Source organism: Eleutherodactylus coqui, chromosome 4 (assembly GCF_035609145.1).
Source record: "Eleutherodactylus coqui strain aEleCoq1 chromosome 4, aEleCoq1.hap1, whole genome shotgun sequence".
Classification (NCBI taxonomy): Eukaryota; Metazoa; Chordata; class Amphibia; order Anura; family Eleutherodactylidae; genus Eleutherodactylus; species Eleutherodactylus coqui.
The window spans coordinates 87,292,559-87,319,364 of record NC_089840.1 but is presented as its reverse complement, the minus strand read 5'-3'; the positions used below and the strand labels follow the sequence as shown (position 1 = coordinate 87,319,364).

The 26,806-nt window shown below is 42.8% G+C and overlaps 1 protein-coding gene across 8 annotated transcripts in view; it reads right to left on the bottom strand.

The window, feature by feature from the left end:
- Window positions 1–1,278: 1,278 nt before the first annotated feature.
- The window catches only part of CDKL5 (cyclin dependent kinase like 5), a 289,528-nt gene continuing 264,000 nt past the window's right edge, over window positions 1,279–26,806 (bottom strand). For 7 of the 8 annotated variants that reach the window (XM_066599824.1, XM_066599823.1, XM_066599828.1 and 4 more), the window contains 6 exons: window positions 20,345–20,447; window positions 18,655–18,778; window positions 9,781–9,874; window positions 7,782–7,904; window positions 3,563–3,682; window positions 1,279–2,011 (listed from right to left, as the gene is read on the bottom strand). In XM_066599824.1, coding sequence (XP_066455921.1) covers window positions 1,628–2,011; window positions 3,563–3,682; window positions 7,782–7,904; window positions 9,781–9,874; window positions 18,655–18,778; window positions 20,345–20,447 — 948 coding nt within the window. In that variant the 3' untranslated portion in view covers window positions 1,279–1,627. The remainder of the gene's footprint in view (window positions 2,012–3,562; window positions 3,683–7,781; window positions 7,905–9,780; window positions 9,875–18,654; window positions 18,779–20,344; window positions 20,448–26,806) is intronic. The other variant, XM_066599831.1, reaches the window with a different exon arrangement.

Sequence of the window (26,806 nt, the reverse complement as noted above, 5' to 3'; positions counted from 1 at the left end):
GAACTGGATAGGGAGATACATAAATATAAGATAGGCTAATGTCAAAAAAGATAGATAGATAGATAGATAGATAGATAGATAGATAGATAGAGAGATAGATAGATAGATATGAGATAGATGATAGATAGATATGAGATAGATGATAGATAGATAGATAGATAGATAGATAGATAGATAGATAGATAGATAGATAGATAGATAGATAGATAGATAGATAGATAGATATGAGAGAGAGAGAGAGAGAGAGATAGATAGATAGATAGATAGATAGATAGATAGATAGATAGATAGATAGATAGATAGATAGATAGATAGATAGATAGATAGGAGATAGATAGATAGATATGAGATAGATGATAGATAGATAGATAGATAGATAGATAGATAGATAGATAGGAGATAGATAGATAGATAGATAGATAGATAGATAGATAGATAGATAGATATAAGGCAGATAGAAATACATATATAACAAAATAAAAAGCTTCTTGGGTTTTCTTATCAGACAATACTATGCATTAATGTTACAGTTACAGAAAATATATATTTTTTGGAAATGCCAAATTTTCTATATAAATTTCATAATTGTATTCAATATCTTTGGTCTACATCCTATGACATGAGAAAAACGAATATTGGTTAAGCATTTGTCACTTTGTACTGGGCAAAATGCCTTTGAAGCTGAGAGGAAGGAATATCGTCCAAGGTTGGGTCGTTGTGACTTTCAGTCAGTTCCTCAGCAATAACATAGGCAAACATCACAAAAACACTGGTGGGCTTTCCCAAGTAACGTTCAGACCTGCTCTTGTATAGTCAGACAAGATTCACACCGCTGCAGGCACACTGACATCTCTAGTTTACTCCCTTTTATTAGAAGTACATTAATACTGCACAAATGTATAAAAATATGGCAGAGTTGTCATCGTAACAATACTTTCTTCTCTATATGCTTGTATTATAAAAATGACAGTCATTTAACATATAAACAAACTACACACACAAATGTCTGAGTGTGCAGATAATATATATATATTTTATATATAATACTCTTAATGCAATATATAAATGTTATACTGTAGGTTTTCATATAAACTACTTTAGCTGTTGTACGGCTTCACAATGTTTTTTTTAAACAGCTCAAAATAACTTGACATTGTAACAATGATATGACTTCATGATAATAATCATAAATAAATATTACAAAAAATATCAAATATGGAAGTGTTAGTTCCTTAAAAATCTCTTAACTCTGGATAAACCCACTTTTACAGCATTAGGTATTTAAAATATTGATTTATTCCCTGGATAAGGCTATTCGTTCATGACGTATAAATATATTGGCGCCATTCTTTTCGTTGTGTAGTACTGGGGAGATCGCTTGGATCTTGACAATATCTTTTTTTATTGCACATTCTAATGTCACAAGGAAACTGGTAGCAGGTAACCGGACAATCAACAAAAGTATTAGTGGGTGGGTTTGCGGCACAGTGTAACCTCACACAAGCATATTGCACATGATCAATATAACTATAGGTACTTGCTTATACATCCTTCGAAGCTCCCGCACCAAATCTGCATTCACCCAGAGCTCATTTCATGTACACACTGCCTTCTGCACACGGGTCAACTAAAGAGCTGTCTCTTTTAAGTCATTTAAATTTGGCAATCTGGTTCTTTTTGTCCGGTTAAAAGGCATCCCGTTCTGGCCGGGTTTGGAGGCCAGTTGGTCAGGGAAAGGAGCTCCCTCGTTAGTTCCTCTGTTTACTGGGGAGACATGCCACAGGGGCTCTGGTTGTCCTGGGATCTGCAGTCCGGATCGACTTTTTGGCTGTGGCTCCTGACGATGGACAGAGCTGGAAGGCTGACTCATTGCATGTATTCTGGCCTCTGTAAAGGACGGTGTTTTAGGTGGCTGGTTTGGTATTGGTTGGAATCTTGGATCTGGTGGTACTGAGTGATTTGAGGATGAAGATGGGTGCAGAAGCTTCCACAAGGACCTTAACGGTTGACTCTGAAAACAGAAGTGGATATATGGGTACCAATATTAACATGAATGTATTTAAATTCAGTTATTGTATCACTTTTGATAGTTTCCCTTCAACACAAAGATTAGTTTTAGCCCACCTCCATATGTCTACTAAACTGGTGATCTCCAAGTATCAACCATACCGTTTAAAGGTCATTACCCACATCAATACCACTATGAATAGGCGTCTGTTAGACAACATGCATATCCACAGTTTTGCAGATTGTGGGAAACTTGGATGAACAGCTCCTACTTTTTCACTGAATTATTTATGTTATAGGAGATAAGCAGTCATGGAGTTTTCATTGTTAACTGGTTTAACACTTCCCAATCCACTGTCTGACATCTTCAAACATTCTGATTGAAGGCTATACAGCTTCGATGTTGGGAGACATCCGTCAGGGTATTCTTACTTTATATTACTGGCCGCTCTGTTGTCGGGGGCCTCTCCGGCATGTCCCATACCACAGTACTGGCTGTAACTAGCAGATGGCGCCATTGTATAATAGAAGAAGGAGAAAGCCCCCTAGGAAACCCTGAATCTAAAATTGGATTGCAAAGGGTTAAAGGTTAGAGATGAGCGAGCGTACTCGCTAAGGCAAACTACTCAAGCGAGTAGTGCCTTATGTGAGTACCTGCCCGCTCGCCTCTAAAGATTCTATTAGACTGGATTAGTAATTTTGTCTCATAGTCACTATTATATCACTGAACAGTTATAGCACAGACAGATGGCAAATTTAGTAACTGATTAAATGACATATGTGGAATTTATTAAAAGATGGTTTGAGTGCAATTCCAACTTTGACCATTTCATCCTTCTCTCTACTGACTGGGGATTTCTGCTTCCCCTTACACATAATAAAAGGATACTGTCATTAAATTAAAGGGATTCTCTCATCAGGTTCATACTGCCTTAACCACGGGCAGCATGAACCCCCTGGCTGTTTTATTCTGAAACATTATGGCATTTAAGAATACAGTAAACGCACTTAGAAATTTGCGTTGGAACTCCAAGTGAAGGGGCGGGCCGCATCGGCCTCTCTCTTTGCCCGTGTAGCCTGGCCCCACAACTCAGAGCTTGGCTCTGAGGCAAACTTCAGAGTGTATTCATTCTGAAATTTCGCAGCGTTTCAGAATAAAACACCTGGGAAGCAACAGTCATCCCTGTCCTGGGCTCATGCTGCCCATGGTTCGGGCAGCATCAGCCTGATGACAGAATCACTTCAAAGAGATATGTTAGAAGTTTCTACTGATGGCTGTCTGGGCACCGGGATACCCACTAATTTTTAGAAAATATGTGCTTAGCTGGGTAATGTGCCCTTTTTGACTCCTAGCAGCATTTCTTGCTTCTCTTAGAGGTCAAGTAAGTTGCAGAAGGCTAGCAAACTATTAGCCCATTTTCAACTACTCACCCATACGTGTGGGTCAATAAACGTTCTAATGTGTCCATCTTGGTGGCACAACAGTGAGGCAATCAGAAGTGGAGTCCAAACATTGTATTCTCAGATATAACCCTGCCTACAACACAATACTTACATGAGAGTGAATTTCTCCAATCCTGTCTGGACGCCACTCTTTGTGGCGGCTGCTTTTGTGACTGGATGAGTGGGCGCTTTTCTGTATGTTGAGATGATCTTGACCATCTGTATTAGGCATCTATATCACAATAAAATACGGGGTTCAGATATGAAAAGGAACAAATGCAAAAGCAGCAGCATTGTTTGTGGTCCTTTGGATCAGTTCTAGTACTTAGACGCAGTAAAGGATTCCTGGGTTGTCAATGAAAATAATAGGAATTACTGTATGTCTATGTATTGTGTTATTTTCTCTTAAAGGGCCACTCCAGTGATTTTTTTTTCTCATTCATTATGTACAGTAGCCAGTCCCCCAGTATATATAACCTTGGCCTGTAGGGAAATTATATGCACTGTTCCGCATAGGCTTTTCATTGGGGGGGGGGGGGGGGGGGGGAGGCAACTCCAACTTCCTACTAATAATTAGAAGCTCCTGTCACACAGTTATAATGAAGGACATGACAGCTCATGGTCTTTAGTTTATTTAGGAGAAAATAGAGAGTAATGATAATCACACTGTCCTCCCAGCAAGCAGAGACGGTACTGGCTCTAGCTGGTCATGTGATGCTGCGCTGATGCATTATGGGATGGCTAGTACAGCACAGAGGAGGAGTAAGCATGGAGAAATCTAAAAATCAAGATGTCTGATAAGTATCAGACAGAAGGCTGAAAAGCATGAACGTGACTGTAATATACATAAGAGATGTCCGGAGTGTGACAGACAATCAGGTGAGTGGTACAGTAATGAAAAAAATCTCTTTTCACTGGAGTGGCTTTTTAAGCCTGTAGAAGGCCGAAGTGCATGACAACTGGGCGTTCAGCCATTCAGGTCAAGTAGAAACATTACTTTTGAAATCAAGACATTTCAGTTGTTTACTAGATAATTGTTCTTTGAAGGATGCCATCATGACTACAGAAATGGTGGCACTAGATCCAAAACTAGCCAGCAAATAACACTACTGCAATGATACAAATTGGTTCACAAAATAAGCAGCTAAATGACCAAAAAGATTCCCGTCAGGTAGATATCAGCCCATATATTGTTCATCCTTCGGAGTACTTTCCTGTATTCGGCATGCAGATTTCACCTTTTCCCAAAGCATTAACATGCTGTTAGTTCTAAGCAAAGGAAATAGTGATTAAGAAGAAAATTGGACACTGCTTTATGGGTAAAATAAAAAGTTTATGATAAAAACAAGTATCAAAATCTGAACTTGGATAGGAATGACTTTCCAAACAATAATGTATTTCTTGTGTTCTGGCCAAGTAAAACCTTGCCAAGCAGTTAATCAAAGAACACATTCTGCCCGGTCCTTTTCATGTTGACCTGTTTTTATAACTATATGATAATATATATATTTTTTTTACATTTTTTCTCTTTTGGCTAGATGTATAAATCTATGCTGTTTGCCATATGTGGAATTATAGTGTATTTATGTATTGGAGGTGCACAGGCTAATAAGGAATCACAATTCCATGAGACAGTCTCACTTCTATCCCAAAGCTAGAGTTGCAATTTAAATACCCTGCTGCTCATTAACTGCAGATATTCTCATTACTGTATATGTACACTAAAGACCACCATATGTGGCATCCTATAGCTAATAGGTGGCTATGACAGTAATCCTGATTTTTCTACGGCTGACATTATGTATCTTCAGAGCAATTCTGCCAGTAAAGTTGGCCATACACTTGAGAACAAAATTGTCTGAACCTGTTGATTTCGATGGCATCAGCTAATGATCTCATCTTCACTATCCACCAATGGCAGTTGTCAGGAAGAAAGGGATTCAGCGTATTGTACTTTGTATTTCAACATTCCTAACCCTTTATTCCCATAGGAGAATTCTATTCCACTGCCAGAGGTATCAGGAAATACTGTAATTTATTCTGCCCTCCAAATTCAGATAAACATGTACGCTAAGCAGACCACTATATTAAGTGTATGGCCAAAGTAGAGTATACTCCAGACAACACATCTACCTTATATGTTAGCATGTGTACCTCCAAACTAGGCATATACTTTAAGTGTAGGGATGAGCGAACGTGTCCGTTACGGACACATCCGCACCCGGACACCGGCTTTGCCGAACACTGCAGTGTTCGCGCGTAAGTGTCCGGGTGCCGCTGGGGGGCGGGGAGATGCGCGGTGGCGCGGGCGGCAGTAGCGGGGAACAGGGGGGAGCCCTCTCTCTCTCCCTCTCCCCCCCACTCCCCGCCGCACCCCCCCGCGCTGCCACGGCGGCCCCCGAACTTTTTCGCCCGAACACTGAAGTGTTCGCAAAGTTCGGTGTTCGGGCGAAAAAGGGGCGGAGCCGAACGTGTTCGCTCATCTCTATTTAAGTGTAAATATATCTAATGCACAAATATAGAAGAAAAAAGTACATTCTTATCTGAAAATGATGCTGCATGTACAGCTGACCGTAGAAATCGATTCACCATTATCATAAATATAATGACAAATGTTTCCTCTCTACATGCATTATCTGCTTAATGAATATGTAAGGCATATACCCATGCTGCATTACAAAACACATAGACTCATATAAACAAAGTTAATTATATAGTATATAATTGTACTAGTAGGCTAAAGCAATTGTGTAGCCCATTGAGACAGTTAGGGTACTTAGGAATACCACAGTACTGTTCATTTTTATTAATTAGGTGCCAAAACATTTTTTGGACAGTTGCTAAAATATATTTTAAAACTGAATGGAATGTGGCCGGGGTGACGTCAACGCACATGATCTGCTCGTCGGCACATGCTCATTGACATTTTGGTGCCAGGCACCAATAAGAGCATTTCTCCAAATGTGCATGAGCAGACTGGTTGGTTGGGGGTTGGAAAAGCCCAGCCAATTAAGTGCCATTAGCTTGTGTACCTTCATACCAGCCCCTTCTCACACAGGAGGCCTGTTAATCACTCAATCTGCTTTGATCTTTCTGTCTGGTCTAATCACTTTGTTGGAAGATCTGGTTTAGTCTAATTCACTACAACCCGTTATACTCCTGCTTGTCTGGGTCCTGTCTGATGCCTGTCTGAAGGGATCCAGTCAGCGGTTCTCGATTCTGACTTGCAGATTAGTTAAGGTAAGTCTGTCTGGTGATTACTTATTATCTGTAGTTTTATACCATCCTATCACCTGTATTTCTGTGGGTTCTACATTTGTGTTACATCTAAACTTTGTCACATTCACTGTCACCATCTAGGGAGAGTCAGGGTCACCCAAGGTTCCTTACATGAGGCAACCATTAACGGAGCGATCACCCTCCTTATAAGGTAGGGTTCCCTATTTTCAGAAGGTTAGGGTCAGTTTCCCTGTTTCCTCATTTACATTTCCTTATACTATTTTTGATGTCCACATTTTTTAGAGTCAACATATTTACTTCTGGGTAGGCCGCTAATGTTACAGGCGTAACACACAAGAGTGATATCTGTGACTTCCTAATAGCTCTTGTAAAAATTGGAGGGGTATCAGCAAGCAAGATATGTCATATCCTCATCTTGATGGACATATACAAATTTGGATGGTTCTCTTATCTAGAACAAGTCTAAGAAAAACACTGGACCTTCTTCAAGAAGGTAAAGGAAAGTATACTATGCACTGAACACTTCTTCCCCAAGATGATGGTGGGGGGTGTTTAAATCAACTGAAGACACTATGCTGCCCTACGTCTTGTTGGAAAGATCAGGGCACAGGATTATTTTTGGAAGCATTTTTAAATTCTCTCTTGTAATATGCTTTAAAATCTCTGAATTGCCTATATATTCAGTAAGACTCAAAAAAACAATCTTTTTGGTTTTGACATACAGTTTCCAATAAGTAGCAATTTAATTACATAAATAGTGAATCTATTGCACTAAATGAACAGGTTGAATATTTTTGTACTGCAGCATGTTAATATTCCAGGGATGTTATGTAAAAAATAATGTAATGTGCTTGGTGGCAAGGTACAGGAAGTAAGCTGCCAATTGTGGTGACGCCATGAAGATGGGCATCTCTTTTTTTGTTAATTAGTTCATCTTCCTCCATCTGGTTCTGTAAAGATTCTATTGAAATGTGGTAAGATCAGGAAGTTGGAAAGAGAAAGAAACCCTCTTGACAGCCCAAATCCATGCTGTTTCATGTGATGGGAGAGTATTAATGCTTTATTGCCAGCGTATTTAAAGAAAACAATACCATCGGCAGATTGACTACAGGCAGCTTTTTCAAAGAAGAGCTACGCTTTAAATTGTTCTTTGAACTAAAAAGTGGGAAGAGGCTTTTCTTGATGTTCGGTTTTTCAGGATCTGTGGATTCTGTCTGCAATATAAGACACAGATATACCAATTGCATGGATGCAGCATAAGTACTGATGCTTAGACTCAATAGGTGATGACGACCTCTATTGCATTTCATGAGTTGAAGGTTAAACAAGAAATATTTGTCCAAGTGAGAATTGGTCAGTGAGAAAGCAGTTTTTTGCCAACTTAATAAAGATAGACCAGTTTGAACCCCTTTACCAGCCATTTTTCAGGTTTTTCTTTTTTCATCCCTTTCAAGAGGCATGAAATTTTCTGTTGACATAGCAATATGAGGACTTGTCTTTTACAGGACAAGTTTAGTGGTGTCACATAATGTACCATGTAATGTATTGAAAAACTTTAAAAAGTTTTTTTTTAACTGAGGGGAATTGGCAAAAATAGCAATTCTACTGGTATTTTTTTGCATTTTGTTTTTAAGGCAGTCATGGTGCAAACAACGATGCTGAGGATTACGGAAATACCAAATTGATATATAGGTTGGCGAGACCCATAACCTTTTTCTTTTCTTTTTTTTTTTTACAAGAAAGAGCTCTGGTTTTTATTGGACCTTTAAGAGGTACATACATTCTCTTGATCAATTTTATTCAATTTTTGGGAGGAGACGGGGTGACTAAAAAAGTGCAATTCCAGCCTTGTGTATTTTTTCTTTATTGCAACATTTACCATGTGGAGTAAATAAAGCAAAATTTTACTAGCTCAGATTTTTACGGATATGGCGATACCAATTACTTTTATTTATTTTACGGTTTTGATTTTTTTATTGGAAAAAAGTTAGAAAAGGGGTTTTCTTCAAACTTTCAATATGTTTAGATTTTTATTAAATGTTATGTAACTTATTGTTATGCTTTCTTCTAGCCCTACTAAGGGGCTTGACTACATTGTACTTTTCAAAGTTAGCCACAGACAGGGCTGAATAGGCATCAGTACATGGCAGACCTGGAAGCCTTTACTTGGCCATGGCAACCCATCAGCACCCCATGATCATGTCCAACACTCTACTTCTCACTGCTAACAGTCTAAATGCCATGTTCAGCATTGACCACAACATCTAAGTGGTTAAACAACTGCAGTCTGAGTTGTCTCTCATAGTGGCCACTTAGAGCGGCCGTCAGCCGTGTAACACAACTGACATCCATCAAATCCCGAGTCTACTCCATACCTACAACCTATGATATACATGTATGCCATAGGAGGTTAAAATGTATTCAAACTCATAACAAAGAGTTAGGCTGCTTTCAAACCTGCATTAGGGCTCAGTTCAGGGTTTTGATCTCTCTGCTCCGTTTTTGGAGGGAAGAAACTGTTTTATATCAATTTCTCTCCTCCAAAACGGAGTCGAGAGACTGAACTGAGCCCTAACACAGGACTGAAAGCAGTCTTAAATGATGAGAGTAATGGGACGTGGATTTGCTAGTAAGCGACTTGAATTGTGTGCAGATTCTGCATCAATCCGCTGTAAAATTCCCTCATGTGAACATACCCTTAGAGTCGTAGTACACGCTGAGTATCTCCATCTGAAAACAAAGGTGGAGAAGCCCTGATTGCTAGCTGGCACCTGGACTCATGAATTCAAGCAATATGATGAGTTCAGGTACCATCTGACAATCAGTAGAGCTCTGCCTGCACGGCGGAGAAAGTTTAATGTTACTAGCAGCCTTATAATCAATATTATTAATTTTTGTATAAGAACGAAACATGAATTGATTGACAAAAACATGACTTCACAGACGTGAAAGAATCCAAAAACAATACGTTGCGTAATACACAACTCTTAATTCACTCTCGGTTTTAGGGTCACACGCCCACTGCTAGTTTTAGCCACAAATAACTTTTTATATACAAAGAAAACAAGTAACACAATTCATTCAACTCACAGCTTGGGACTTCTTCTTTTTCTTCTTTATGACTCGAAAAAAACTTTGCTTTTCCTTATCTTTAACTTGTTCTGAATGGCTTTTGTCTGTTTTCCTATAGAAAAAAAAATTATATATTAAATTACTTATTCTTTTACCACTTCTTTGTGTTCCAGAATCAAGGAGGGCTTTTCAATCACTTTGATTTATTTACATTGGACCCATTATTGAGAAATTTCTATAAATCGCATTGTTTCATATTTCACCCACTCAGACTGTCCTGTGTATAAGAGATTCTTTTTTTCAGCATTTATTTACAGTGCAGATTTAGTTTTCAATCACACATTTTGGTAATAATGACAGATTTTGCACACTACCCTACCAAAAGTAATTGGACACCTTAGAAAAGATCAAAAGTAACATTTATGTACATGTGTTAATAATTAGTGGGTCCGCCTTTGGGCCTAATGCTATTGTATACTTTCTCCTAACCTCTGATACAGTTCAGCTGATATTTCCCTCCATTCATCCTTCAAATCTCTGGCGAGTTCTCTCAAAGAAAATAGACTTTTTATATTTCCTGACCCGACTTTCCAATGCATCTAAAAAATATTCAATTGGGTTCAGATGGGGACTTTGTGCAGCAAGTCTAATTGTGGAACGTCCATATCCTCAAACCAACATAAAACGGCATTGGATCACTGACAAGGCGCATTGTCTTGTTAGAAGTATTGCTGACATTCCTAGTCATTCATAGTTTCCATTTAATAAATATTTATGGGGAGAAAACAAAATATAGATTACTACCGTAATAAGTGAAGAGAAGTGAGATGGCCAACACACGCATCCATTTGTGCCAAATAGGTAGTACAGATCTTAAAGTAAGACTGGTAAAACTGACACACTGGAGCAGATATGCTAATACTGTCTAATAGAGAGTGCATACATAGTCTCCTGAAGAGTTCAAAAATACACCAATTATCACCGTGGCTCATGCTGGACAATAAATTTGGTCCATCTTTTGAGACCTTTGAGTAACTTCATACCATCTATTGATTGGCTAAGTTTGCAACAAAATTTTGTCACAAAGGTTTCCCTTATAGTCAAGCCCTTTGTCAGACAAGCCATGCACCCTGTTGCATGAGACGTAGAAAGTATCTAAAGTATATAATAAATATGGTGTGAGGCATACAAGCTAATTTTCAGTGTCATTTGATCCAGAAGTCTGGCGCATTTACTGTAGCTTAGTAAATCTCCCCACTGTGTTATGTCTAATGCTGGACCTGAGGGGGTAGTGTATGATATAGTGGTGATTTCTTAAGCATTTCTTGATTCCCAGCATTATGCACCGCGCCCTAATGACCCATTTATACTGGCTGATGCCAATTATTGGGCCTGAACGTTCCTCAGAACACTCATTTGCCTGACAATCGGGCAGTGTAAAAGGGACGTACAATCAGCCAAAGAACAAGTAAACACTCGTTTATTGGCTGATTGTCTCGTTTACGTGTGCATAAAAATATTAGCATAAGGTCCTGTACTTGGAATAACTCAATGTATATATTTTGCCTTAAGCGTTCTTTAGCACCCAATTTTAGCTATAATTACTTATGCAGAAAATTGGTGTCAGATTCTTGCCAATGATTGACTGCTATTTCCAGAAGACCATTCGAAACACCATTCAACCTAAAACTGGTGGCGGAAACTTGGTAACTGTTCTATTTTTTTCCATCTATAGGATCCATTCATGATTCAGGAACTGTAATACATAAGAAGGCCCTTGTTACGGCACTCTGACCCCCGAGCGCCAGGTGGGGTGCCCAGAACTTCCCGCACCCCACTGTCCCTGCCTACTTGCCTCGGCCCTGGCTAATCCCAGGCGGACAACTGGACGGCGGTCCCTGCGCTGGCTAGCGACCTGGCGACTGACAAGAGAAACTAACTGATGGGGGGACAGAGTGCCGACAGAGAGGCAGATGGAAAAGACCAACAGAACAAACAAAGCTACAGGCAGGCTGAAGGAAACTGACTGGCAAACTAGGGCTAGCTGAGGGTAGCTGCAGACAAACTAGCTAGTAGCAGACAGAACCAGAACAGACTGAGTAAAAGGCACACAGGAAAGAGACTGACTAGCAACTAGTACTGACTGACACAGGCAGAACTGACTAGTGGTTAACAGAACCAATAACTGGCAGTGAGCTCAGGTCACTGCCAGCCTTATAAACGAAAGACTCCGCCCCAGGGGCAGAGAGTGGGAGGAGCCAGCTCTCCCACTGCTGCATAAGAAAGGTGGATGAGTGCGGGCGGCACCCTACGAGCGGACGCGCCCACGCCGCCGCACACCAGCCGCTCCAAGTCGCCGGGAGAGCCCCGACGTCAGGGCTTCAGGACGCCGGAGCCGACGCCGGGATGGCGCGCACTGACCGCGGGACCCTGCGCCGCCCTGCATGGTAACAGCCCTACTACTCTACTGTAGATGATATGGTGTGGAAAAACGACTGGAGCTACCTCAGTGGAGGTCCTGTGCAGTGGTGATGAATAGGTCATCGACCTCATTAGGTATCCTGATGAGACAAAAGGTTTCGATAACAACTTATGGAACACCCTGCGAACCCTCCTTTTGCGATTTCCAGAGGACCAGTACACCTTATTCCCACCCTGTACGGCTCAGATACAGACAGACTCTTTTGCACTTCCTCCCCCCTGCAGCACATCGGTGGCGACCTAAGCAGCAGGACAGGCAGACGGGGTAGGAAGGGAAGTCAGACCACGGGGACTGAACGTGGTATCAACTGAGCAGAGAGGAAGGGGAGCAAGATGGCTATGGAAGGATGGTCCCCCCTGGGTCAGCTCCCCAGTGGCCCAATCAAATTGGGGGTTGTGCAACGCCAGCCATGGCATCCCTAGTACCATGTCTACCGACATTTTCTCCATCACCAGGAAAGACAGTTCTTCCGAGTGGTGAACCCCCACCGTGAACTGCAATCCTGGGGTCCTCCGTCGCACCAGACCTGTAGAGAGAGGGGTAGCATCAATGCTGGTAAAGTGAATTGGCGTCTTCAGCGCCACAAATTCCGCCATCAGGGAGCGGACAAAACATAGACTTATCAAGTTAGCGGCTGCTCCGGAATCAATAAACGCCCGCCCTGATCGGGAAAAATCCCGGAATCTAACATGACACGGTACCAAAAGTTTAGGAAGTACCTGAAGTCCTAGGCGATCCTCCCTACAATCGCCTAGGACTCAGAGTTTTCCGCCGGTTCCGGCTGCGAGCGTTGAGACCTCAGGGGGCAGGTTATCACCCGATGTCCAGCTTTCCCGCAGTAGAGACAGAGACGATGCAACAAACGAATCTGGCGTCGCTCCTTGGGGTCCAGCGGGTCCAGCTCCATAGGCTCGGGAACAGAGACTGGCACGGAAGAGGAGGGAACAGGACAAACGACCTCCCTGACTCTACGAGACTGTCTATCTTGCTTCCCAGCCCTGAGCCTCCTATCTGCCTTCACTGCTAGCTCCATAGCCTCCTTTAAGGACCCGGGAACGGGATGGGAAATCAATAGTTCTTTAACCGCGTCCGAGAGGCCCTGCAGAAAAACGTCTTTCAGAGCGCTATCGTTCCATGCAGTGTCACCCGCATAGCGTCTGAAATTGGAGCAATAATCCTCCACAGAAAGCGACCCCTGATGCAACACCAACAGCCGAGAAACCGCCAACCCCACACGGTCCGGTTCATCGAAGATACCCCCGAGTTCCTAGAAAAAGGAGTCCACTGACTGCAGGCAGGGGGAACCCTCGGGAATGGAAAAAGCCCAGGTCTGGGCAGAGCCCCGCAGCAGGGACATTATCAGCCCGACCCTCTGAGCCTCTGACCCGGAAGAACGGGGACGCATCCGAAAAAACAACCGACACGCCTGTTGAAAAACAAAAAACTTGTTCCTCTCCCCAGAGAACACCTCGGGAAGAGGGCACTTGGGTTCAGGACTGGTTGAGGTGTCCCGCCCCTGCGACAACGCCCACTGCTCCTGGGCCACCATGCGAGCTGATAAATCCTGGATCACAGGCACCAGGGCTTGCAGCTGGGTTGTGAGGGAGCTGATCGCCTCCATGGAAAAAAAAAAACAGTTTAAAGGGCCAGTTATTATGTTACGGCACTCTGACCCCCGAGCGCCAGGTGGGGTGCCCAGAACTTCCCGCACCCCACTGTCCCTGCCTACTTGCCTCGGCCCTGGCTAATCCCAGGCGGACAACTGGACGGTGGTCCCTGCAATGGCTAGGGACCTGGCGACTGACAACAGAAACTAACTGATGGGGGGACAGAGTGCCGACAGAGAGGCAGATGGAAAAGACCAACAGAACAAACAAAGCTACAGGCAGGCTGAAGGAAACTGACTGGCAAACTAGGGCTAGCTGAGGGTAGCTGCAGACAAACTAGCTAGTAGCAGACAGAACCAGAACAGACTGAGTAAAAGGCACACAGGAAAGAGACTGACTAGCAACTAGTACTGACTGACACAAGCAGAACTGACTAGTGGCTAACAGAACCAATAACTGGCAGTGAGCTCAGGTCACTGCCAGCCTTATAAACGAAAGACTCCGCCCCAGGGGCAGAGAGTGGGAGGAGCCAGCTCTCCCACTGCTGCATAAGAAAGGTGGATGAGTGCGGGTGGCACCCTACGGGCGGACGCGCCCACGCCGCCGCACACCAGCCGCTCCAAGTCGCCGGGAGAGCCCCGACGTCAGGGCTTCAGGACGCCGGAGCCGACGCCGGGATGGCACGCACTGACCGCGGGACCCTGCGCCGCCCTGCATGGTAACAGCCCTACTACTCTACTGTAGATGATATGGTGTGGAAAAAAGACTGGAGCTACCTCAGTAGAGGTCCCGTGCAGTGGTGATGAATAGGTCCTCGACCTCATTAGGTATCCTGATGGTGGAGTAGTAAGAAAGTTATACGCTCTTGTACCGCGATTCATGAGCGCATGCCCCCAATACTACTGAAGAAGAAGCATCGCATTGTTTCGAAACGCGTTGCATTTTTTAAGCTGGTTTTGCCGAATAAAAACTAGGAAACTTTAATGACAAACACCTGTGTATGTGCATATCCATTTAGGATTTACACCTTATTCCAAATCTTTTGGTTTGTCCTATTTTGTACTCTACTGCAGAGAAGACGCTCGTTCTACTAACACACTGGACTATTGTTTATGCGGTACAAAAAAATCTAGAAATGTTTGGTTTGTGGAAAACATGGACCTTGTTAGAGGTCTACGTGACTGCACCTTTAAGCACTTTAACAACTTGACTCTGACTTATTCTGGAAATATAGCGGAGTTTTAGAAATGATAGCATGTTCAATTATTCACAGCATTAACTCAGCAGCTATAGCAGGAATCCCAAGAGTAATGACTGCTAAGAGTCACAACCAGTGACCTCATTTTGAAGCTTCCCTTCCTAACACAGGGAAACACACTGATTAGCTTATCTCTACTTGTTTAAATTCATCAGGCGAGTGCGCGGCGCCGTGCAGAGCTGCAATAAATAATAAAGCAGAGAGCAGATGTAGGTAGCGCACCTTTTTGTCCAACTCCTCAGAGAGCTGCTATTATGACTTGTGATTTAATAACGCCGATGAATTTCATATAAGAGAAGGCAAACTGTTAAATATTTGTCCTATATCAAATGACGGATTGAGGCCTCGGTCAGACGACCGTTTTTTGCCGCGATTTGCGTATCGCATGACGGATGCGCATCCGCAAATCGCGTGACCGGGGCCGACGATTCGAAACGGGCCCGATCAAAGGAGCCCTGTCTGCCCATTGAAATTCAATGGAGCCGGCAATACAGCCGGCTCCATTGAAAGCAATGGGCTGCCGGCGAGCGCAGGATGAATTTTCGGGAAGGGCTTAAACATATAAGCCCTTCCCTGAAAACCATCAAAAAATGTGTAAAAATAAAAAAAATATATATACTCACCTTGTCCCTGCAGCCGGAGTTCAGCCGCAGCCGGCCGGCAGTTCTCCTGAACTGCTCTGTGTAGTATTCAGCAGGCGGGGATTTAAAATCCCCGCCTGCTGAATGGGCTGCCTCTGATTGGTCACAGCCCTCACCAATCAGAGGCAGCTCTCACTCACCCATTCATGAATGGGCTGCCTCTGATTGGTCACAGCCCTCACCAATCAGAGGCAGCTCTCACTCACCCATTCATGAATTCATGAATGGGTGAGTGAGAGCTGCCTCTGATTGGTGAGGGCTGTGACCAATCAGAGGCAGCCCATTCAGCAGGCGTGGATTTTAAATCCCCGCCTGCTGAATACTACACAGAGCAGTTCAGGAGAACTGCCGGCCGCGACTGAACTCCGTCTGCAGGGACAAGGTGAGTATAATTTTTTTTTTTTTACACATTTTTGGATCGTTTCCAGGCAAGGGCTTATATTTTTAAGCCCTTCCCAAAAATTCATCCCGCGCTCGCCGGCAGCCCATTGCTTTCAATGGAGCCGGCTGTATTGCCGGCTCCATTGAATTCAATGGGCGAACATCGTTCTTCTCTGCCACAGCTGTTACAGCTATGGCAGAGGAGAATGATCTTTATAGTATATGTTCTCAATGGGGTCGGCGCTGCTGCCGCCGGCCCCATTGAGCACATATATAGAACACAAGGAATTCGTCGTGTCCTATAATTTATCGCATATCCGCATAAAAAGCGGACATGTGACCGATCCCACTGCAAAGCAATGGTTCTATATATGCGCAGATCGAATTCGCATGCGCAAATTGCGCAAAAAAACACTCATCTAACTGAGGCCTGAAAGAGGTCACAACTTCTGTACTCAGCTGTGCTTTACCAGCTCACCTAGTCACATTAAATGGGCTCTCAACTCTTTTTCAAAATACCCTAAAAAGATATTTTCAGTTAACAGAAGAGTTTCTTATCCAGGACCTCCATCAATTAGATGCAGCAGAGATCAGCAAGAAGGAGAGAACCAGGCATGTCCGTGCATTATATGCAGAGCCCAATTATTTTAATGGGCGCCGTGTAATGCACCATTTCCCCAGTCCATAGAAATTGCTTGGTTCTCCTGCAATGGACAGCAGGTCACTTATTTTTAGGGCACTCTTCTAACAAAAAGGGATTGTAAAAAGTATATTCCAGAAAACAACACAGAAGTACATATAAAGTCTATGGATACAATGGAACAACAAAGGTAGCAGAATGTCCCAGCAAATTGTAGTCAATTGTTCGCATCTATTGTATTTGTGTGCCTGCAGTGAAGAGAGAGATGGAAAACTACACCCACTATTACCGGTGATTAAGGGATTTATATCTAAGTCAACAGTAACAGAATGGTAATAATGTGGAATATAAGTCTAAGGGAACACGTAAGCATGTGCAGCAGATGTTACAGTGAGTCACATCACCCTAAACAGGAAGCTCAAGTTCATCAATTATCAGAGAACTATATAACAACAGATTCCAACCTGTAAAAGATGGAACAATTGATTTAACAACTAACATATCCAAAGTGATTACATTAGCAGAATATTCCATCTTTAGGGATAGAGGGCAGATCCTTCTAGCACGTGCCTCCCTACCCCCATCACCTCCCCCCCCCCCCCTACACACACACACACTCTCAGGGAAGCCCTCTAACCATGCCCCCCTCTCTCACCGCTGTGGGAAATTCCTTTGGGAACGTGATGCTGGGGAGAGAGGTGGAAGGAGTCCCCTACTGCCCCCCCGCTACTGGGGAATTGCCCAGCGGCAGGGTTGGAGGAATTCCTCACTACTTACAGCGGGACATTTAAAACTTGCTGCCCAGAAGCACATTTTAAGTGTCCTGCTGTAAACTCCTGTTAGTCCCAGCAGGGGAGATGAACAGAACCCTCTGGACTTCCCCTTATTCCCGTGGGGGCTAACAGGAGTTTACAGCGGGACATTTAAAATGTGCTTCTGGGTGTAGCGGTGCCGCTGCTGTTTGGAATTCCCTCAGTTAGCAGAAGTGTCATGTTTAACACATCATGTGTAATTACATTTAAAGATATCAAACCAAGAAATTAAGTATGGACAATTGAATTGTGATGTCATTAATGACTGCATGAACCACTGATACTATCTGTTAGCAGTCCTATAGTAAATGTTTTGTTATCTCATCCCATTGCTGGATTCACATCTACACTGCTCAATACTGGTGAATAATGTCCTCCATGATGCTGCTGTTTATGAGTGAGACAAAGATAGGGAAGCAGGATCTCCACTTCCCTCTGGGTGTCTTCTACAGGAGACAACATATAAACTAATCTCCTGCTACCTCCTCTCAATAGAATTCTATAGACAACTATAATCTGATCTCTCAGTAAAGCTGAAAAGCTGATTCCTTTCCAGAGACCTATTTTTATCACAGAATTCAGAGTCAGTGAAGAGTTAACAGCGGCTGGGTGAGTGTAGGTAGGAAAGGAAAAGAGTATACTAAGTGGATAATTCCTCACTTTTCTCTAATTATATTATAATTAGATATATTATAAAGTTTCTCATCTTTGCCTATAGTATTGATTTGTTGCAAGCTGTTTATATTTGTAGGTTCACCTTACCACGGTCCAACCCTGTCCAATCTCTGTCAGACATCTCACTTGTGTTAGAGTGATTTGCTCAATTATTCCCCAGGATGCTTGGATGAAGATTTCTCATAATGTTGGTATTTATATGCATAAGCTTAAAATGTTAAGGTTTAGTTAGTAACCAATAGGAATCTTATCTTGTAAGGCAGTATGGAGATTGAACAAACTTGACAACACATTTTATTTGCAGCACACACAGAGATACTCTGTTGGATTCTAGTGCAGTTGTATTACCGCCTCGTCAATAACTATAAACAGTTAAAAATGAACGCTCCTTCTTACCAGTGATCAAAAGTGGACTGTCTCTTTGAGTGATTTGTTCCTGCACTGCTGTCAACTGGATGTGAAGAACTTCGGTTTGACACGCTATTTTCATGAAACGTTCCCTCTGGTCGAGGTGATGGAACTGTAGATGAAAATACCATTAGCAGAGCAAAAGCATCAGAGAAAACTCTTCACAGAACCTTCCAATCTTCCTTCCAATGTGAACCATGATGTCCTTACTATAAGACAGCGAGCAATGCTGTAATCACTTATTGAGACCAACTCTATGCATCCATATACTCGAAGCAGATTTGTAGAGACACGAAAGCTTTTACTAAGGTTCCCAGCTGCTGAAGTATAGAAATAGACTTGGGTGGACATGAGTCAAAAGCACATCAAGAAGAGTTAAAAAGCCCCTTAATGTATCATAGAACACCCACACTCCATGTATTTTATATTTCCTGTGGTTAGAAATACGATTTGTGTTTAAAAAAAAAAAAATAAAATGTGAATTGACAAGAAAACTTTTTGGGGGTGAAAGTTAATAGCAACTGGGCAGTGGAAGGCGAGAAATTGCTTCTTCCTACACACTCGCGGAAACCACAATTGGATTCTGCGAGTGTCCAAGATGAACCAATTTTCCAATGGCATGCTTTGAATGGTATTTGCTGCAGATCCGCGGTGCGCTGGAAAAATTGCAGCACGCTCTATTTTTGTGCAGTGTCCGCACGGACCCACGGCCCATCTGCAATTGACATTGCAGATTGGTTGTGCGTACCTGCGGCCTAGTAACGGTGCTGTAAAAACAATTAGAAAAAAATAATCTGCACTGCGCATGTCTGACGGCAGCTTGCTGCAGCCATCCGTGGTACAGAAAAAGAAGAGAAAAGTCTGGTACGCAGGATCGCCAGCTGGGCAAAGGGTCGAATTCCACTGCCAGCTCCCGCATGTAGAATCCGGTCAATTTGTGTGCAGGCAGCCTAAAGGCCCACTTACACAGAGTGATTATGACTCAAAAATTGCTAACAAGTGATAGATTGAGCGATAATCATTGAGTCTAAATGCGCGGACATTGTGCACTTTTCGTGCACTGCTAGCTGATTCATCCTCCAACCTTATCAACAGTTCTCCTGGGGTAGTGCTGATAGCATTGTTTCTCGCTGGAGAAAAGAAGAACTGAAAGCAGATAGGAGCCCTTGGGCTATTAACTGCTTTCAGCTAAAGGCTTCATTTGCACATTTAATTGCTGTTGAGTAGCTGCTTAAAGGTTTAGGCAAAATGATCGCTTAAAGCTGTCACTCAAACTGTCGTTTGAGCGATCATCGCTCCGTGTAAATGGGCCTTAAGTATGGATATCTTTGACACAGAAATAAACCAACAGACATAATGCTCAATACAGGACTAGGATTCTTCTTAGGACTTGTTCATATCAGTGTTAGGGGTTTCCGGGTCAGTTCCGGAAACTGGAAAATGGCAACTCCTGGCATAAAACTGTCCTATGACGAAACCAAATGGCACTGAATGGACGATATTGACTATAATGGGGTTCGTTCAGTTTTCCGTTTAGCATTTTGTCTGATTTGATAGGATTCACACTGTTTCGTCCTCTTTTTTAGCGGAAATCAGCGACTAAGATTCTGAACGGAAGCTCTGATGCTGATGTGAACGCGCGCTTACAGTGACTGCACAATAATGACTAGTAGTTTACCTCTGTAGAAGCTGCCAACTCGTCGAGGGACTGTATCGCTGTATATATGGCGGTTTTCTTTGGAGGATGGATCATCTGGATGTGTGTCATGATAAGGTCCTCCCTAGAATTTAAAAAGAGAACACAATTATTATCATGTGTTTATTGATGTCACATCATAAAATATGTTATATATGTGTTAAACGCGTATAGGACACTCAGGCATCCAAATAAATAATGTAACACAACATAATGCTGCAATCAGATTTTAATTTTATATGCAAATAAATGCCCATAAAAGGGTTATTCCATGAAGCTAATTTTTTTTCAATAAAGGTAAAGTCCCCTGGTGCAGGCACCGAGTCATGACTGACTCCTAGGGCAATGTCACATTGTGACGTTTCATTGGCAAACTGTTTTTGTGGGGTGGTTTGCCATTGCCTTCCCCAGTCATCATTTTACTGACCTCAGAAGGATAGAGGGCTGAGTTAACCTTGAGCCGGCTACCTGAACCACGGGGGGATTGAACCTACAACCTTCAGGTTGTGAGCAAGCGCTTAGGGCCGCATTTCTGCTGCTTTAACACTCTGCGCCATCCCTATCAATAGGATAAGCAATTAATGTTGGCTCAGTGGGGTCTGTCTGATGTGAGCCCTATTGATCACTAGAATGGGGGGCTCTGGCAATCCTTCAGTGGATGGCTGTGCTGGTGGGGAGTTCTATGGAACAATGACCAAGCATCTGCATGACCAGCTCCATACAAAACTATCGGAAATATGGAAACAGTTGATTTAACTAATTTAATGGGTAAAATTTACAGTTTCATCTAAAAAGAAAATATATCTTAAGTCCTCAAACATACTGTAGCTAAGTGCAAAAATCAAATAAGATCTAATGTCTTATAACTAAAACTATGCTAACTTGTTATTTTCCAACAATCTCTGTGCTCAATGGCTGAAAAGTGTCCCCAAATACAGTTCTAAGAAGTAAAAAGTCTAAGAAATCCTTGGAGAGTGAAGAGGCCAGACCATTCGTTTCCATCAAGATATAAAAAAAACCTTTATGAATACAAAGATTAAAGTAGCTCAAATTAATCTCTCTAAGTGCTAAAAAAGTCTCTAATAAATGTAACTAGAATGAAGATTAACACCATTTCAATAGGTTCTCTGGGTTATGGTAAAGAAAGCTTTGTAAAATAAGTACTCTACATACTCATTGTTTGTATTATATACATTTTACTAATTTGGACACCAAAAGGAGATCTCAAGGACTCTGGATATATGAGCTGCGCTATATGTAGTATGGCCAGAATTCCTCCTGCTTCCCTGCTGGGCAATTCCCCAGCAGTTGTGGGCAGTAGGGGACTCCCCCTACCTCTCTCCGCAAGGGATTTCCCTATTGCGGGGAGAGAGAGGGGGGTGGGGTAACAGGACTTCCCCCGAGAGCGTGGGAGAAGGGGTTGGGGCTAGATGTATCACCCTCTAGCCCCGCCCCCTACAGTTTGCTATAGGGATTCTCTCAAAGAATCCCTATAGCCCCACCAATTCTTTCAAGCCTCGTCCACTCACTCTCCGCTATGGGGATATCTCTTGGGATTTCCTAACAGCAGTGAGATTTAGGACCTATGGGGATTTCTGCATAGCAAGGGACAGAGAGCGGACCAATAGTGGATTAACCCTTCGCCCCACTCCGTCTCTCTGTGCTGTGGGGAACCCCCCCCCCCATAGCTCCGCTCACTCTCCGAAGCCCTGCGGGGCAACTTCTCTCTCCTCCTGGAGCAGCTGCGCTTCTCCAAGCACCGCAGCTCCAGTGAATGGGCAAAGTTTCATGTGATGTACATATGAAACATTGGCCATTCAAGCACAAAACACGCTCGTCTGGCTGAGGCCTAAGGCTGGCTTCACATGAGCGTATGTGTACTTGGGTGCACATGAGCACAGTATATTTGCGGAATGAATTATGATTTTTTTGCGCATGTATTTGCATAATTTACTGTATTTTTTCTGCACAGAAGGCCATCATGTGCATTTGTGCGTTGGAAAAATGTTAAGTCTAGCGGCGATGTTGTGCTTCAGCTAACAGCGCCGCTAGGGAGAGTCAGGGGTCCTTCACACTGGCGAGGGTGAATCATGGCCCGATATCACCCTTGCAATTTATGCGGAAACCCCTGGATGCAGGGCTGGAGGAATCCCCCAGGGCGGCTGTCAGAGTCGCAGCAGGGGATCGCAGTATTCTTCCATTGTTTTCAATGGGTTCAGAGTTGCTGCCGCCGGCCCCATCACAGACAATGGGTGATATCGCAAAAAGAAAGGACATGCTTCCATATGTTTTCCTGTATAGCATCGCAATGCCGCGCCATGCAGGGAAACATCGCTAATGTGAATGATCCCATTTTATGTTTGCTTTGCGAACATGACATCAATCTAGTTCTATAAAGTGTTCTATTCTTATAAGGTCACTATATGAAGGTCACTAGTGTACAGTATACACTTGTATATCTTTACACAGTGCCCACTGAAGCTATTTTCCAGTATACCAGCATAAATCGCTGCATCTGTTCCTTTCTGACAAGATGTACCAGTTTCAAAGACAGAAAGCTTTCCCGTTGGAAACACAGATGTGACCCATTTTTACAGAACAACTAATGAACATTTAAAAGTGCATCTGTCACCTACAGAGAAGGGCTATTTTATATTGGGATCAGGTTAATAGAGCTTATAAATTACACAGAGCAGCTGTAGCCCTATGCTGTGAGATGAACTAAATATTCATAGATTCAACCTAGCAATGCATCAAAAAGCCATACTTCTGGGACTGATAAAATATATTCTTATGCCTAATGGTTCAATCCACTTGTTAACCCCTAATTTATACAGGAAATCTGTTCCCTTGGTATTACACATATTTAATGCAATGCCAAATTTTCTTTAAAGGGGTTTTCCGGGACTTAAAAAAAAAAAAAGGTTAAACGGCTTTATAATAAAGAAAAATTGAATACTCACCTATCACAGCCGACCCCCATCGAGCCTTGCAGTGCTTTTTTTAAGTCCTGGAAAACACCTTTAAGTTTTACATTAAGGTTTGTGGCCTATTTTGTTACTCCCAGCATACTAAAAGGTGGCTATACACCTTCAAAAAATCTTCTCCGCCAGCTACTGTATTCATCCCGATCTCCACATATAAATGCACGCTTGGTTCCGCTAAGCATGCCTGTGTCCTTCTACACTGCAAGATAATTTGGAACATGCATGCGACCAGCATTGACATAGCAATCATGTAGCATTCGCTAGGCATGCATTTATACTGAGCAATACTTGAGTATTTTCGATCGTTCATTGGAACATAACCGCGCCTCTAGTCAACCCTTCTGCCACTGTCTTCTATTCGGAAAATCGTTACGATGCCCGTTTATATCAAAGGGTTTGCAGCAGACGAACAATGATTTTTAGGTTCGCATGAAACATCCAATCACCAATAATCTAGTGATTTATCACCTAACAATTATCATGCAAATCACTCGGTCTAAGAATTATTTGCATGGTAATCGTGCTGTATTAAAGGGCCCTAAGCTACTGTGAGACATTTCTACTGGTAGTGTAACTCTCTTAAAAACAAAAGGCCTGGACCTTTAAAATTCAGTAAGCCCCATCCTTTTTACCCGAAATCTGCTGAACGAATGTTGAACATCTAATCCATATTAGGTGGTTGTCTAGTCCTGCCAAAATTGCGGGTTTGATTGACCTTGGTGCACTTGTCACCTTAAGTGATGACTGTATTGTCACCTTAAATGATGGCTTATTGCGTTAACGTACTAGGAATTTCCACTGCTATTTGATGCATAGAGATCTAACTACACCAACCGTTAAAAAAACCCAAAATGAGGGTAGCCCTTTATATTTCTTGTGTGGGCGGCACCACTGCCGAGTGCAATGCGATTGTGTTTCTGTTCTACCCTCAATGCCTGTTGGGGAGCAGTGCTGTACCGAGAAATCACAAGATGATGCATGAGTCTCAGTCGTCGGACCTCCACCATTCAGCAATATCTCATCATTTAAAGACTGGTGAATAAATCCTAAAATGATTATAATTAGGATCTGCACATTTAGTAATGTTAGTATAGGAAGCACCCCCCGTCATGTCATTTGTCATAATATGCCGATGAGCGTATTAATGGCTGTGTTGAATGTTAAGAGGAAACCATCTCTCACCATTGCTCTCCTGCTTCTTAGGGTCAGATTCACACGCCCATATTACATCCAAGAATCTCGGGTTCAACAGCACATGGATACTTGTCCTTGTGCTCTCCGATCTTCATGGGCGCAGCACATTGCATGTCCTATTCTTGTTTGTGAAAACACAAGAATAGGACATGCAGTGATTTTTTTTTTCACATCAGTCCACATGAAAAATCACTCCTATAGCCTCATAGGTTATAATAGGGCTGTGTGCTGTCCGTGAAATCATGGCTGTCTGAATAAGCATCGAGACTAAATTTGATTAGTCGAACCCGCTGAATTTTGTGAATTCTGCCAATCATGTAATGTGTATAATGGCCTCCTGCTGTTCCCCCGATGGCAGATATTAGGGGAGATAAGGACTGGGCTCTTGGATTTCAACTGCCCGATCCTTTTACTCTGGGGACATAGACCACTGTCAGACATCTGGTAGCAATATATTGCCCTACATATCATGTCGTGCCGAGCATGCATGTGTATGTAAGGATCAGGAAAGATAGGTGTTGACCAGCTACCATTTGGCTTACAGCTCTCTCACGTGTATAGGTGGTTTTAGTTTTTTGGAACCTGTAGCTTCAATCAGCATCAACAGCCACATGTAACTACTGTATGACATTTCACATCTGAATTTTGCTATGTATTGTGGTACTGCCTAATTGCAACATTGGAATTAATGGCATGAGTACAGTCTAAGAAATGTAGAAATGCAGGTAGAAATTTAGTTTAGACTTACTTGGTTGTATCCTCTCACTGAGTATACTGCACTCCAGAAAACCCAAACATAGCATGATCCTATTTTTTGCTTTTATAACCCATCTTAGGAAAAAAAAAATTTAAGTTGGAGGTACAACATCTGGGATCCCAACCACTATCAAGAACAATGGGCCCTAAATCCCTATTCTTGGCCAGAGTACAAGAGAAATATGATCCCGTAGCTTATGTGGCTGTTTTTATCTCTTCTATTTACTATAAGCGTGACTGTCTCAAACAACAAAAAGAGAGCAAGACAGCACATGGTCATTCTGCTTTTTGGACAAGAAGGTAGATTTGGGGCTCTTGTTCTAAGCAATCCATAAAGATCGAATTCTTCCCAAAGCTTAACTAGTAATTCCTTAATGCCTAACTTAACACTACATACACTGAATGATCACTGCATTAGGAACAGCTGGTCCATGACATCTTGTACCACATCACTATCTGCTCTCAGATAATGTACGGACCTCTGCTCTGCTCAGCAAAAGGTAATATTAGGCAGCCATGGGTAAACATACTTACTTGAGTGACTTTGACTGTGGGCAGATTGTTTGTGCCCAGAGGTGTGATGCCAGTAATTCTGAAACAGTCGCACTTGTTGGCTGTTCCTGAACAATGGTATCAAGAGTGTACCAAGACTGGTTGAACCATAGACAGACATCCAAACAAGAACAGACAGCAGCAGGCTGCATGTTGTTGATCCTAGAGGAGAGCGTCAGGTGACACATCTGGTATATCAGAAATGACGTGCCACAGGGGACTAACTGAAGTTTGACAAATTTTCACAATGATCCTATGGTGTCCCATGTATTGACTGGGGTTCAATAGCCAAAAACTGACAAGGGTTCCCCTGATGACACTGTGTCATTGCTAACAGCACCTAACATGGGCCCAGGAAAAACCCCAATGGACCTTGGGCATATGACAGAATGTCATCTGGAGTGATGAGTCCTGTTTCTTGTTGAACCGTATAGATGGCCAGGTCCACATCTGGCCTAAATAACATGAAGCAATACCTCATGGGCACACCATTGAAGTTCAACAGGCCAGTGGTGGCAATGTCATGATCTGGGGAGTATTTTGCTGGCATAGCCCAGGACCGTTGGTCATCATATCACAATCCTTGAATGGTGACTGCTGACCATCTGCACCCATATCTTCAGACAGTCTTCCCCAACCACAGTGCCATCTTTCAACAGGACAACACTCTGTGTCATCAAGCTGGGATCACTAGGGAGTGGTTGGAGGAACACAACAATCAATTCTCCACATTGCTTTGGCCACCAAACTCACCTCACTGGACTATAACCACGGTGAATATGTCTAGGATATGCGGGAAAGAGCTGTGAGATCTGCTCCCACTTATCCGTAAAATGTGTACCAACTAAAGGAAGCTGCTGCAGAGAGCACGGGTCAAGTTGGGTATGGAGGATGTTCGCCATCTTGTGAAATCTGTTTCCCTAAGTCTGAAAGCCGCAAAGACCCAAAAAGGTGC